Here is a 13,684-nt window from a genome sequence, read left to right as displayed (position 1 = left end):
AACAGTAAAAAAAATTGGCACTCAAAAATATAGAGGGTCCGCGTCTTAAAGGGTTCCAAGCCTTGTCTAAGAGCAGCAAACCTTGATCATGGGGTGTTGACGTTGGAATTCTGTACCTTTAGGACCTGTTTTGAATTCGAAAATGATCATATATGCCCATTTTCGAAATCTATTAATAGTAAGTACTACAGTAATAACAGTAAAGGACGACTTGAATTCGAAATCCGAGTGAGATTTACAGTATTTACAGTTACTACTGGTATCACCTCTGGTGACGAACGCATTCTTCTGATTTTGGGACTTTTTTCGTCCAATCTGTCCAAATTTTGAATTTTGGACCAAAATATGCCCAAATTGACAATGTTGTGGATTAAAAACAACCATGCGGTATACAAATCCATATATAATATAGAATCGAATGAATAATACAAAACAAGGCCGACTTTGACGAATTGATTTCGTCATCCGATCCAGATCCTATCAGATCCGTCGACTTCGGTGGATTGTTTGAGTCCCTCCCTCACAACAATGCTGGTCCACCATTTCGACATTGGCCACCATGTCCACAACTAACTCTGCGTACGACTACATCGTCATCGGCGGCGGCTCTGGCGGGGTCTCTTCTGCGTCCCGTGCCGTCGAATACGGCGCCAAGGTGCTCGTGATCGAACGCGGCCGCGCCAACGGCGGCGCGGGCATGGGCGGCACGTGCGTCAACGTCGGGTGCGTGCCCAAGAAGATCATGTACAACGCGGGGTTCCACGCCGAGATCTTGCATTCCGCCAAGGACTACTCGTTCAAAGAGGTCGTGAACGTCAAGTTTGGCAGTTTCGACTGGGCCGCCATGAAGGCCAAGCGCGACGCGTACGTGAACTGGCTCACGGGTGCATACGAGGAAGGACTGGGAGAGGAAAACATCGACCACGTCATCGGAGCGGCGACCTTCGTCGACGACCACACTGTCGAGGTCAACGGCCTGCGCTTCACGGCGCCGCATATCTTGATCGCCGTGGGAGGCGTCCCGCAACTGCCGACGATCCCCGGCATCGAGCACGCGATCTCGTCAGACGGATTCTTCGACCTGCCGACGCAGCCGAAGAAGGTGGCCGTCGTGGGCGCGGGGTACATCGCCGTGGAGCTGGCGGGTATCTTCAACGCCCTCAAGAGCGACACCGTCGTGTTCTGCAGAGGCGACCAAGTGCTGCGCAAGTTCGACCCGCTTGTCCGAGACCTTGTCAACGACGAAATGGCCAAGTACGTTGATTTCTTTATTATTATTATAATTATTATTTATGTATTTTGTTTTTGATTGCATATTTGGGTGGAGTATATGTTGGTATTTCGTTTTTTCGAATCGTGTTTGAATATATATTTTGATTGCATTTGGGAATCACAGTTCACTTTGTATACCAAAACATGTAATGGATGGTGTATGTTTGCAATCACAATATATATATATGTATAAATTCAAGTATGTACTATGCTTGACCATGTACAGTATGGCTTGTAGAAGGATTCGTATATATTTGCAATTTCAATATATTTATATATATACATACTGTATAAATACATTTTTATATTTAGGTATGTACTACTATAGTATGCTTGACCGTGTATTGCCTGTGGAAGGATTGGTATTGATATATATATATATATATATATATGTGCACGTTCATTCATGTACCTGTATTGCACATTCTGCATCGTCCAAGTACGTGTAATGCTCTTGAAACCTTGATAACCCTACTACCCCCACTTTGTGCATATCTAGAATATATATATATATTTATATATGTCTAGATCGGGTGTGACATTCGTGACCCAGTCGCATCTCCAGTCCATTCGAAAAGAAGCCGACGGCACCCTCACAATTGTGGCCACCGTGAACGACATCCGTGCGGAATTCCCTGGGTTTAACGCCATTGTGTCTGCGATCGGTCGTATTCCGCGTACATTTGACGTCGGATTGGATAAAACCACGGTGGAACTGTCCACAGATGGATTTGTGGTGGTCGATGCCCAGGAGAACACGACTGTCCCTGGGGTTTATGCCATCGGCGACGCCACCATCACTGGGTGGGAGCTCACGCCCGTGGCAATTGCCGCTGGCCGACGATTGGCTGATCGATTGTTTGGTCACGAGGTACTTATATATATATATATATATATTATTTGTATTATTTGATGGTTTGTCCCGACTAGTATGATTGTATGAAAAAGCCGTTTGATCATACACGAATTCGAAATTGATTGGTTGTTAAAAAGAGAATATGTGATTGGTCACTTGAGTCGTGATCTCGGTTTTGATTGGTCGGTCGATTGTCTGTCGATTTGGTTTTCTGCCAATTCGATTGAGCGCTGCCCCCCGTCCAATTTCGAATCGACAAAGCAATATATATATATCCAATTTCAAATCGACTTGACAATATATATATATATCCAATTTCAAATCGACTTGACAATATATATATATATCCAATTTCAAATCGACTTGACAATATAATATATAAATATATAGGCGAACGCGTGCATTCACTACCATCAGATCCCAACCGTGATCTTCAGCCATCCGCCCATCGGCACGATTGGGCTCACCGAGCCAGAAGCCATCGCCAAGTACGGCCAGGCAAATGTGACAGCGTACACATCGTCGTTTTCCAACTTGTTTTACTCGCTCGGAAAACCCGCAGACCACAAGCCGCAAACTGCGATGAAGTTGGTGTGCATTGGAGTCGAAGAGACCGTGGTAGGCGCCCATGTCGCAGGGCTGGGTGCAGACGAAATGATCCAGGGGTTTGGGGTTGCGATTAAGATGGGCGCGTACAAATCAGACTTTGACAACATCGTAGCCATCCATCCGACGGCTTCCGAGGAAATGGTGACCATGGCGCCGTGGGGCAAGATCAAGGACCAGATCCAGCTCCCGTATGGCACGGCCAGAGCGCCGCCGACGTTCAAGCAACCAGGACACTTGTAATTGGCGGCATAAGTTTCCAACAGTGTCGCAGATACGATTAATAATATGTAACACGAAGGCGACTGTTGGCATTTATTGAATCTCCCAAGTTAGTTGGAACACGGTCGGATTGATAACAAGTAGAATAGTATTTCGAAGAGACATCGAATTTCTATGTCAATTCGAAGTTACGGATAAAGAATAGAAACGCTTGCACTATCCGGAGGGTTTGGACGCGAAACTAGAAATGTTGTGGGGCCTAATATAATACTACCTCCGATTGGAAATGATTGATAGGTTTCACTTTAAACAATTGTATCTCAGTCAAATTAGGTTATTGCCTTGACAATAGGTATACTTCCAAGTAGAGAATTTCGCAAGAAATCCGATTTTAATGCTTAGAGAGTCCTAATTAGAGTATCTTAGAAGTTATGGTCAAAATCAATCACGAATGATGCTCAATTTCCACTGTGCTTCCGTATAATTTCTATACATCTATATCTGATTTCTCCTGAATTTATCTGGTTATAGAGGTTTAGGTGGAGATACTCGGTACAGTAAATATGATATTACCTGTATATTCTAATAATTACTGTACGTAACCTGTAAACCTAACGTTATCAATCATTTCCAATCGGAGGTAGTAATGTCTAAAAAATCCGGATAGTGCCAAAATAGCAACCGTAAAAACGAAGTTTAACCTTTTTGCTTTAGCAATAGCGTTAGGTTAGAATTTACCGTTGGAGCTGCTCTACAGTAACGGCACTCACGTTAGTATTGGATGGGTCTGTCTGGATCAGGCACGACATACTAGTTTGTACTACAGTAGAAAGTGGCTTGAAATATAGTTTGCTTTCATCCATTTTCAATGCAAAATCCATTAGTCAATACAAAACGGCGAATTGATTCTAAGAAATCACCTAACGTTAAGACAAATGCCATTAATAGAAACTGTTGTTGTTATCGTTCTTTTGCCCACACTGCTATTGCGTGTTCTAATTTCCTCCGGCGGTTGGTTGAATGAACCGCCCAATAATCGCCAGACCTTATATAGTCAAAATTCATTCTACTATTATGCAATCATAAATTATAATTGCATTATATGATTCATGATGCTACCGTCATTCTTTTTAGCCGGGCAAAACCATATATATATATATGATACTACAGTAGTACGAATCTTTGTATGGTTTTTTGTACAAGCTTACGTTAACATTGAATCAAATGGAATTCGAACATTCACGTTATTTGGCGAATTGACCAAATTTGGGTAAAGTGCACAATATTGGTTATACTACCATCCTATTCTTGCAACAACCAAACCAAACATGAATGCATCTAACGTGTATTGTTGTGCTCATGGTGCTCCATAGTGTCCTTTACGGGGTCGTCGCCAGCGTATGCTGCACGTCGCGGATGTTGTCAATCACCTCATTGATCGATGTGTGATACTGTTTGGTGGCATCGTCCACAAACGCAAACATATCGTCGGTGGTTCGACAAATAGACACGAGATTCACAATCTCAAACGGCAACGTGATCACCGTGAGCACCTTGCCAGCCACCCGCAGCACCTTGGTCCCTCGGGCTATCGAATTGAGCACTTTGACAGACCCTGCAAATGGAAGCCCGAGCTTAATCGCCCCAACAAGTACGCCTTGCAGCGCAAACTTGCCAGGCGCTCCCGCCAGACGCATCATCCACGACACCGCGCTGAACTGGTGGCCGACTAACCCGACAATATTCTGGTCCGAAATCGCCTGCGGGGAGATTCCCTGGATCTGGATGCCCCGAAGAAGTCGAACCAAAGCGCAGTCCGTGTTGCTTTCGAGGGTGTCCCGGATCATGGCTTCCCGGTCCTCCCCCGTGGGCAGCGTCGACGCGAACAACACGATTGTCATGAGACCCGCCGCCGCGTCCTTGGGGTCCGCATGGTTGAGCGCTTCCAGTTGGTCGATGAATTCGCTGAACCGAAGCAAGTCGCTTTGGTACGGGATCGTCAGAACCTTGGAGGTGTCGGAGAGGTCTTGCATGAGGTTGCGCGCTTCCACGTGTCGACGGTCAGTCTCGGGCATCGTGGCGACGTTCGTGATGGCCGTCGCGCCGGCAATTACCCACCCAACCACTGGCACAAACATGAGGGGAGTCGCGGACACGGTGGCGATGCTCACGCCGAGGGAGATATCCTTGTACCTCTGCACGGCATGTCGCGTTGCGTCCGCCTTGGCGTCCACGGCGCTCGTGAGCTTGGCGCGGAGCTCGTCGACGTCGTACGCGTAGTACGTCGCCACGTTGACGAGCAGCGCGATGAAGTTCTGGACGCCGCCGAACGGAGCCATCTGCCGCTGCGATCGCGTGATGCGTCGCGCCTGCTCGATGATCGTCACCACCGCGTCGTAGTCGAACTCGTCAGCCATTTTCAACAATGAGCACCAGCTGAAAGTTTACTTTTTGGCGGTGGGGTTTTTTGATTGGTCAATTGTGATCGTCAAAAGCCACATCAAAGACGGATTTGATTGGCTTACAATTTTCGTTGATAGTGGAGGACTTCGTGGATACCAGCCACAATTTCTGGATAATGTTAGTGCAATTCCCTCCAACATTTCACTTGCACTTACTATATATAATACAATTTCTGGATAGTGTAATTCCCTCTAAAATTACACTTGTATTAGTACTTATTACTACTACTTGGTCAAATGCTGTGTAAACTATTAAAACCACACATTCCAGCTAGGGGTGAAGTACATTTCAGTCGTTAGAGGTAGCTAACTAACTACTAGTGAAGCAACTTAACCTCAGGAATAGCAACACAAGGGGTCGGGGGTTTCGAGGTTACAGGGTTATAAGGGAGATGATTACGTGAGAAACAGTGGAATTGTTGTCCTCAAGATATTCTGGACAGTATTAGTGCTGGACATTATTAGGGGGTTTCAATATTATTACTGTTTTCTACCTGGACCCTCACAACGCTTGCAATGTGTGTGGTAGGATTATATTATACTTTGAAGTACTCCTTCCACATTAAGCTTACGATTGGCAACGAAGTACAGTTGAAATACGGGGCACAAATCCCCTTCGGGAAGAAATGCTGAATACTCAAAGACAGAAAATTGATAGCTGACATGTACAGTACACATCATTAACGTTATCATAGCTCGTTTAACATGACCTGAAAGTATTGGTCAAAACTCTACAGATTGCCAACCGAGTTTCGAAATAACATCACCTCACCACGAAAGAAGTCCAAGCAAGTGACTACACGACAGCCCCCCATCGCCCAGCACCTGGGGGCTTCCTGCAGAACTCATTCAACACATCGCTAAGTTCATTTCTGACGGGGGGTTTCGGGTGTTCCATATCTCCAACACAGTTTGTAGGGATTGTGGCATCTGTAGGGGATGTGGCAGTTGGGGGTGCTATCACTTGTGCTATCACTTGGGCTACTGAGGGCTACATAGCCAGTTCCTTCGGGTGTTCCATATCTCCATCACAGTTTGTAGGGAATGTGGCATCTGTAGGGGATGTGGCAGTTGGGGGTGCTATCACTTGTGCTATCACTTGGGCTACTGAGGGCTACATAGCCAGTTCCTTCGGGTGTTCCATATCTCCATCACAGTTTGTAGGGAATGTGGTATCTGTAGGGGATGTGGCAGTTGGGGGTGCTATCACTTGGACCACTGAGAGCTACAAAGCCAGTCTGTTGTGGCCATACCGTAGGATCCCCAACCAGCCTAGCTTGCTAGCACTTATCCAAACCTGTCTGTACATATTTCCAGCAGTGGAAATGGACGAGTCGAATATGGCCTGGATAGCACAAGCGGGGGGAGTTCCCTCGACCACTAGGATTCACGTCAATCTAACCATTGACTGCCCTTCATGAGTCAATAGGAACGCCTAAGTCCAGTACCTGCCGCAGCAACACGGTCGATTTCGCGTGATCGAGTTCACCCTCAAGAACTGACCGTACATTCAATTCCAAGAAGTCCTCTGCGGATCTAATTTCCCATCTCTCCACTCTCAGCTTGGAATAGCAATCCAGTGATCACATTAACTCGGTGTTTGAGTTCCCCCACCACGAGCAGCGTCACCAACTTGGCACTCAAGTACCGCCCGACACATTTTAGTTTGTCGTTTGCAGTGCCCCCCTGGCCTTGTGAACGTAGCAAGTGCACCTCCAGTGACACAGCTGACTCTTAAGGGCTTCGAAATCCAATCCAATTAATTGCTGGTAGCTGCACCCACAACTTGCCCCGTCATGGCGTTGTACGATGCCTTGACTGGACGTACGACCTCGAATGCCCTATATACCGCTATACTACTAGTTTGATCGTGTTTTACTATGCGCTGACTGGACATCTATTCGATTATACACTGTATCAATACAGTACACCTTTCTACGACTACAAGCGTTGGTACTTCTACATCTACTGCTGCTATTTCTGTGGCGACAGTACACCCATGGCTGCCCTACTGAGCTCGACGAAACCGTTGCCAATTGAAAATCCTTGGTGACTGGCTTGGATGTGGTGGAGCTAGGGTTCTATTGTACTTCTTGCGACTGCGTGGTTCGTCGTCCACCGTTTTCTGGAAGTAGTATTTGGAAAGGTACGGGGTTGAATCGCAATTTGATTGGCTCGAAGGTGCGAGACTGACAATAAATCGAACACATGTTTGTACGTTAGGTTCGAACGGCACTATTGGCGCCATTCATGGACGAATATCATTCTGCCGTGTTTCTTCACAACTTTCAATTGTCTACACTATGGAGTCATGGCTTTTTGAATTTGGTGAAACATAGGGGTAATGTTATTATACTGAGCTCACGTGGATAAGGTTGCGGTCTTCGATTTTCCCCTGTCAATGGATTTTAGCCAATCAGATGACTCCATTTGGCACCATGGAAAAATGGGAAATTTGAAGAAAAATCGACAATAATATATTGTGGATTGGGTACAAATTTCCAGACCCCGTCGAATCGAATCACGAATCGACGCAACTCACATGTCAGTACTATTAATAGTATTGGCTAATCCATGGTTGAGTGGATTGGATTGGATCTTACAAAAATAATATCTTCAATATATTTAACAACATATCTTTAACAACATAGGATTAAAAATAAGAAAAAAATTATATTTACAGTTAATAAAATATAAAAATATAATTTAATAATAATTTTATTATATATTTTATTATATTTTAAATAAAAAACAAGTATATTCAACCAATCCGAACGTCCAGCGTGATTTTTCCATCTTGACTATTCGACAAACCATATTAGCACGTTTATCGCGAATTCCCAATACCGTAGTTGATTTGTTAACAGTAAGTGGGAACTTTTAGTTCAGTAAGTGGGAACTTTTAGTTCCCCCATAATCAAATATTTCTGATTATCGGAATGTGCAGGTGTCCGAGAGACTTGAATTACCTGTTATACTTAATAAATATTATGTATGGCAGAACTTGTTTGATCAACGAATAATTCCCTCATACCATGATGTCCATTATTACAGCCTACTACGTAGTAGTTCGTTTTACACCATAACCAAATGAGTATGAGCACAAAACAATACTTAGTAATCGGGGTTAACTGTAAGTACATCTAGTGAATAAGATTGCTCATCACTGAGATGTAACTTAACCGCCCGAGAGGTTAACCCGGGAATAACGTTAACATTTCTTCGTATGTAAACACAAAGTACTGGTTTATTTGAAAGAGTAACACTACCTTTCTATCAGGGACTTACTCGGTAACTAGCTGACGAAATGACCTGTGAAAGTTTTTGAAACATTTGAATTGGGACCGAACTTGAACGTTTCAGTAGAATTCCATTTATATAACATGAAGTTTGTATGCATTAAACATCTCTGTAAGAAGTGTTTCACTGCTAAACAGAATGCCATATATTTAGCGGAATTGAGCCTATGTATCTAATTTGACTTCTAAATTACATTACCTTTGTAAAAGTATATTTGCCATTTATTTAAAATATCTAAAAAAAAGAGGTAATTTGTTGAATCTATCAATTGACATGTCGCAGAAGTTAACAAATCAACTACCGTACGGTATTAATAGTACAGTATCTTCTCATCCACCCACCCATTCAACTACTGAAACCCCAATAATCCCAACTCACAAGCTTGCATACAGGGTACATGCTTCTTCTTATTGTCGTTTTACCCAATATTTGGACGATTTTTGTGCGGATTCTTTGCCAAATCTATCGATATATCGATGCTTTGTCCTGACTTTTGTAAAGATCGTCCCGTATCACACTAGTTTCAATCACACACGAATTCGATGTTGAATTATTCCAAGAGTGAATACTTTGATTGGCTAGTTGATTCATGTTTTGTGTTTTTATTGGTCATATATCGATTGTCTGCCGATTTAATGTTGCTGCTCATTCGATTGCGCACCCAAACACTCGAGTTTCGAATCGAATCAACTATATTCAATGGCAACTCGCCGACGCAGCCTGCAACACGGACCGCACCGCCTTGAGCTCAATATCCAGCCGCGCCAGTCTGTCCACGGCCGAGTCCAATCCAATCGCCAGAGTCCCATCTTGCCGAGCTGCTTGATGTTGGTGGAGCAGTGCCAGCCGATTCCGCCGCTGCCACTCGGCCGAGTTATCCGCTTCGGGCAGGACCCGCTCCAGGCACCCGACCGCCGCGCCTTTGGCCAGTTCTTGGAGCCCAAACCCCAGAATCACAAACACCCATGTCACCGCCACCAGCCGTTCCGACACTCGCTGCATGGTTTGGAACGGCCAAAACAGCGCCAACAGTGTCGCAGATGCCGCCGATAACGCCGTCGCAAGTCCCAGCGGCTTGCCCGGGCAGGTGACGAGGCATGCCAAGCCTCCGTCTGTGGCCCGGGCTGAGAAGTACAGACCCAAATCGGACAGGGATAGCTGGAGGTACATCGCCATCTGGACTTGGCCATATGACAAGGTCGACGATGTCGCATCTAGTAGCCCCAGCCGCTGCAAGAGATGGGTGAGGGTGGAGCTAGTAGTACTAGCGGCGTTGTCTAGTAGCCACCATAGCCACACCACGGACAAACCCGTGCTGACAATCGCCAGCGAGCCCACATACACTCCAAATCGACGGGGGTGCCACGTCGGCGGTTGAAGTGACGCCACGACAGAGTCCACGGGGGCCACCGATGCCAGCAACCCGTCGTTCAACAGACTTAGCAGCACAAGGGCGATCACAGGCAGCGAAAACTCTCCTTCGACTTCGCTGGAAGGGCTAGTAATACTACTCGTATTCGTACTAGCCTGGACAAGACCAGTGACACGGGGGACGGCGCGGCGCCGCCATCCAATGGCCACGACGAAGAAGAATAGCAGATGCAGCGAAGATGCGACACGGTACGTCACGTGCGTGAGAATCCGACGGCACACTTGCCTCGCAAGCACAATCCCATGCAATAAGACGGACAGCCCAGCTTTGGTAAGCACGACATCGGCGGCGGCTTTGGCGGCGTCCGTCGCTCCGTCCACGGCGATGCCGACGTTTGCCTGTCGAAGCGACGCGGTATCCCCTAGCCCCGTCATGCCCACGACGTGGCCATCTGCCTGGCTCAGCTGTACGATCTTGACCTTGGCTGGCCCGTCTATTTCTGCGACAGCGTCCGCCGCTTCCACGTACTCGGGATGGTCGATGCACTGCGACGGAGTGAGCACCACCGGCCCAAGGTGCAGCTGCCGACACGACTCGGCCGCCAGCGCTCGCGTATCGCCAGTGACCATCTTGACACTAACATGATGTTCATGTAAGAGTTCCAATGTCCGCTTCGTGTCGTGGCGCGGCGGGTCCACAAACGTGAGCAGCCCCAGCAACACCCATCCCCCTGTCGCAGATGTTCCCCCATCTGTGACAGGGTTGGTTCTCGCCACGGCAATCGCGCGAACGCCTCGCATGGCCAGCTCCAACACTTTGGACGTGACCGCCTCTCGCATCGCATCGTCGACATTTGAACACAGTGACAATAGGACATGGGGGGCCCCCTTGGTAACTTTGAACGTCCGGCTACATGTATCGTGTCGCTCGTCATTCTTTCCACTTCCATTGGTTGTTGATTTCGTCGGCGGACGCCGGACAGTCGACTCGGTGCGCTTCAAGTTGTCAAGGGGGCGATGATTCACCAGCGTATATGCATCCAATGGCCTCAGATCAATCGCATTTAGAACGAGCGTGTCGATAGCGTCCTTGGGGGGTTCCTTCCACTTGGCCGCTAGCGCCGCCATCACCAGCACATCTTCGCGGGTTGTGTGCGGCGCGAAGATGGGAAGTTCGTCCTGGAGCTCCATCTTGTTGCGGGTAAGCGAGCCTGTCTTGTCAACGTACAGCAGCGACAGCGCCGCCAGTCGTTCGATGGCTGTGGCGTGGGTGACCAGCACCTTGGCTTCGGCCAAGTGTCGCGAGCCGACTGCCAGGGAAGACGACACGACCTGAGATGAACTCAACGGGATGGACAGCAGGAACAAGAGCACGCTGAACCCAATCGAATCGCATATAGAGTGCCCGTGGACGAGTAAGCTGCCGCCGCAAACCCCCACGAGCACAAGCGCGAGTGCCGAGAAAACGAGGGTGATCTCGACCAACATGGGACGGAAGAGGCCTGCTTCCTGCTTGTACGTGGCCGGCATCGAAGCATGCACGAGACCGAGGAACGTCTGGCTACCCGTGGCAGACACGATGCCTTCGACCGTGTCGCCCTGCGTGACCAACGAACCCATCTTCACCGTGTCCCCGGCCCCCAACATGGAAGGGAACGTTTCACCCGTGAACATGGCTTCGTCGACAAGGATGTGGTTGCCGCCCTGGTCGCATAGATCGCAGTCGGCCGGCACGGCACACCCGCCCGACAACGTCACGCGGTCTCCTGGCACGAGCAGCGCGGCGTTGATCGTTTGATGCACCCCATCGCGGATGACTTGGGCTTCCGGTTTGAGGGAAGCTTTCAACGCTGTCGCTGCGTTCTCAGCCTTGAGGATTTCAAACCAACCCACGACGGCGGTCACGAGCTGGAGAAACACCAACCCGGCAAGATCGGGGATGTCCGCCGTCGCCGCTTCCGCCGCAATGGCAATCCAAAGCAACACGGCAGTAGGAGTGCCGAATTGTTGCAGGAACTTGACCCCTAGAGACACCTTGTGTGTGCGATCCACGAGTTCGTTTGGTCCGAACTGCTTGAGGCGCCGCGCCGCTTCCACCGTGGAAAGGCCGCTTTCCGCCGTGTTCAGTAACGACCGCTTGTCCTGTCCCATGTAGTACCGGTCCTCGTTGGCACGCATGGACGCACTGAGGAGAGGCGTGCTCTCCCTTGCATACGTCGGTCCTGACGCCATATCCTTCCTGTCTGTCGTGCCGAGCGAGTCCAGTTCGAAAGATGACAGTATGGGTAATTTTAATCGAATTAGAGTATAATAATATTGCGTCATCCAAATCAAAATGGCTTGGAAATCTTGGATCTTTCGAATAAAAGTTTGGAATTTTATTTTGACGCCCCAACCTCAACTCCGTCGGATATTATTATTTCTCATATTCGCATAGATAGTACTAGAATAATACCCTAATAAAAGTGTTGAAGCTTTGATTGACTACTTTTCTCTCTCAACAACTGGATATTATAGAAAAGAAACAATCCCACAGTACTAATGAGGGGATTATTCTGTACTATAGTTTCGAATAATCCTTGCTCAATATTATTATTACCTTTGGCTGCAGTTCTTCTGACGAGGTTTCACCGAAGTAATACTGTGAACAGCATGGATGAGCAAGGCGTGCGTCTGAAGCACAGACATGGACCTGACTACAGTACTCCCATGGCTAGCGAATAGGATGCCCACTTGTTCAGAAACGTCGTTGGTAGCAACTCGCGAATGCGCAGCTCGTGATCCAGCTCCCTCGGAGGATGGTCGCCTGCGTAGCGCCCCGGATTAACTCTCCGCCTTGTGCGAGCAGATAGAATCGCGCACAAGTCGATGAAACGGGCTCGGGTGACCCTTGCATGATGACAGCAGATGCCATCGTCGCGTTAATCGCGGTAGACCACTTGTTGTCTGATACTTGCACCATGGGGCTACCTTGCGTTAGCTTTTGTGCGAAGGAGGCGCAGGGTCGCATAAGGGTCGTGTATTAGGTCGGTCAATGTGGTAGGCATACGTAGCAAGTGCAAGGGGACACACTTGTTGGCTCAAGGATTCGATGTAGGCGGCGCGGACGCCGGCGAATATGACCCACAACGTCAGGTTCTCGATGGGTCGATGCATTCAGGAACATGAGCTCCGAAGACAATGCTGGTGACCAGTTGTCAGCACAGAGAGGACGCCCATGCTGACGGCGTAGAGCATGAGATGGATGTGGTCGTCCGAGGCAAGGTCATGTAAAAGCCAAACTCACCAGACCCTCGCATGGGGATGCCGACACTCGTGAACACGATGGCGGAGTTGGTACAAGACGTTTAAACGTGATTGGATGATCGTGGGAACATGGGAGCTCTGGATAAAACGTATCGGTCCCAACGTTGCCTAACCTCAAATCACTCACTTGGCGACATGTACGCAGCCGCAGCGCAACAACAACGTGAAGCAGCTGTACGAAGGTCACTTTGCAAGTGATACCAGTATGCAGCAGGAACATGAGCTCCTTGTGAGTATTACTGTCCTCCTGGTACTGGAGTAACAGTGGAGCCATTTTCATTGGTAGTAT

The 13,684-nt window shown here is 47.9% G+C and overlaps 5 protein-coding genes across 5 annotated transcripts; 3 read left to right on the top strand and 2 right to left on the bottom strand.

Moving 5' to 3' along the window:
• Positions 1–514: 514 nt before the first annotated feature.
• H257_17037 (glutathione-disulfide reductase) lies at positions 515–3,048 on the top strand. Its single transcript, XM_009845677.1, has 3 exons — positions 515–1,254; positions 1,801–2,143; positions 2,519–3,048. Exons 1-3 carry the CDS (start codon positions 560–562, stop codon positions 2,975–2,977), a joined length of 1,497 nt encoding a protein of 498 aa, XP_009843979.1. The 5' UTR covers positions 515–559; the 3' UTR covers positions 2,978–3,048.
• A 1,135-nt stretch (positions 3,049–4,183) lies between these two features.
• Positions 4,184–5,391, top strand: H257_17036 (hypothetical protein). Its single transcript, XM_009845676.1, has one exon. It carries the CDS (start codon positions 4,888–4,890, stop codon positions 5,383–5,385), a length of 498 nt encoding a protein of 165 aa, XP_009843978.1. The 5' UTR covers positions 4,184–4,887; the 3' UTR covers positions 5,386–5,391.
• A 3,896-nt stretch (positions 5,392–9,287) lies between these two features.
• On the bottom strand, positions 9,288–12,361 carry H257_17035 (plasma-membrane proton-efflux P-type ATPase). The gene has a single exon (XM_009845675.1). The coding sequence runs from the start codon at positions 12,319–12,321 to the stop codon at positions 9,415–9,417; it is 2,907 nt and encodes a 968-aa protein (XP_009843977.1). The 5' UTR covers positions 12,322–12,361; the 3' UTR covers positions 9,288–9,414.
• A 424-nt stretch (positions 12,362–12,785) lies between these two features.
• H257_17034 (hypothetical protein) lies at positions 12,786–13,231 on the bottom strand (the record flags this gene model as incomplete). The annotated part of the gene is made up of 2 exons (XM_009845674.1): positions 12,952–13,231; positions 12,786–12,895 (listed from the first exon to the last, which is right to left on the bottom strand). The coding sequence occupies exons 1-2, from the start codon at positions 13,097–13,099 to the stop codon at positions 12,786–12,788; spliced, it is 258 nt and encodes an 85-aa protein (XP_009843976.1). The 5' UTR covers positions 13,100–13,231.
• Positions 13,232–13,269: 38 nt separating this feature from the next.
• Positions 13,270–13,657, top strand: H257_17033 (hypothetical protein; the record flags this gene model as incomplete). The annotated part of the gene is made up of 2 exons (XM_009845673.1): positions 13,270–13,353; positions 13,541–13,657. The coding sequence occupies 2 exons, from the start codon at positions 13,270–13,272 to the stop codon at positions 13,655–13,657; spliced, it is 201 nt and encodes a 66-aa protein (XP_009843975.1).
• Positions 13,658–13,684: the final 27 nt, after the last annotated feature.

Source organism: Aphanomyces astaci (genome assembly GCF_000520075.1).
Source record: "Aphanomyces astaci strain APO3 unplaced genomic scaffold supercont1.96, whole genome shotgun sequence".
Classification (NCBI taxonomy): domain Eukaryota; phylum Oomycota; class Saprolegniomycetes; order Saprolegniales; family Verrucalvaceae; genus Aphanomyces; species Aphanomyces astaci.
This window is presented reverse-complemented; position numbering and strand designations above follow the sequence as displayed.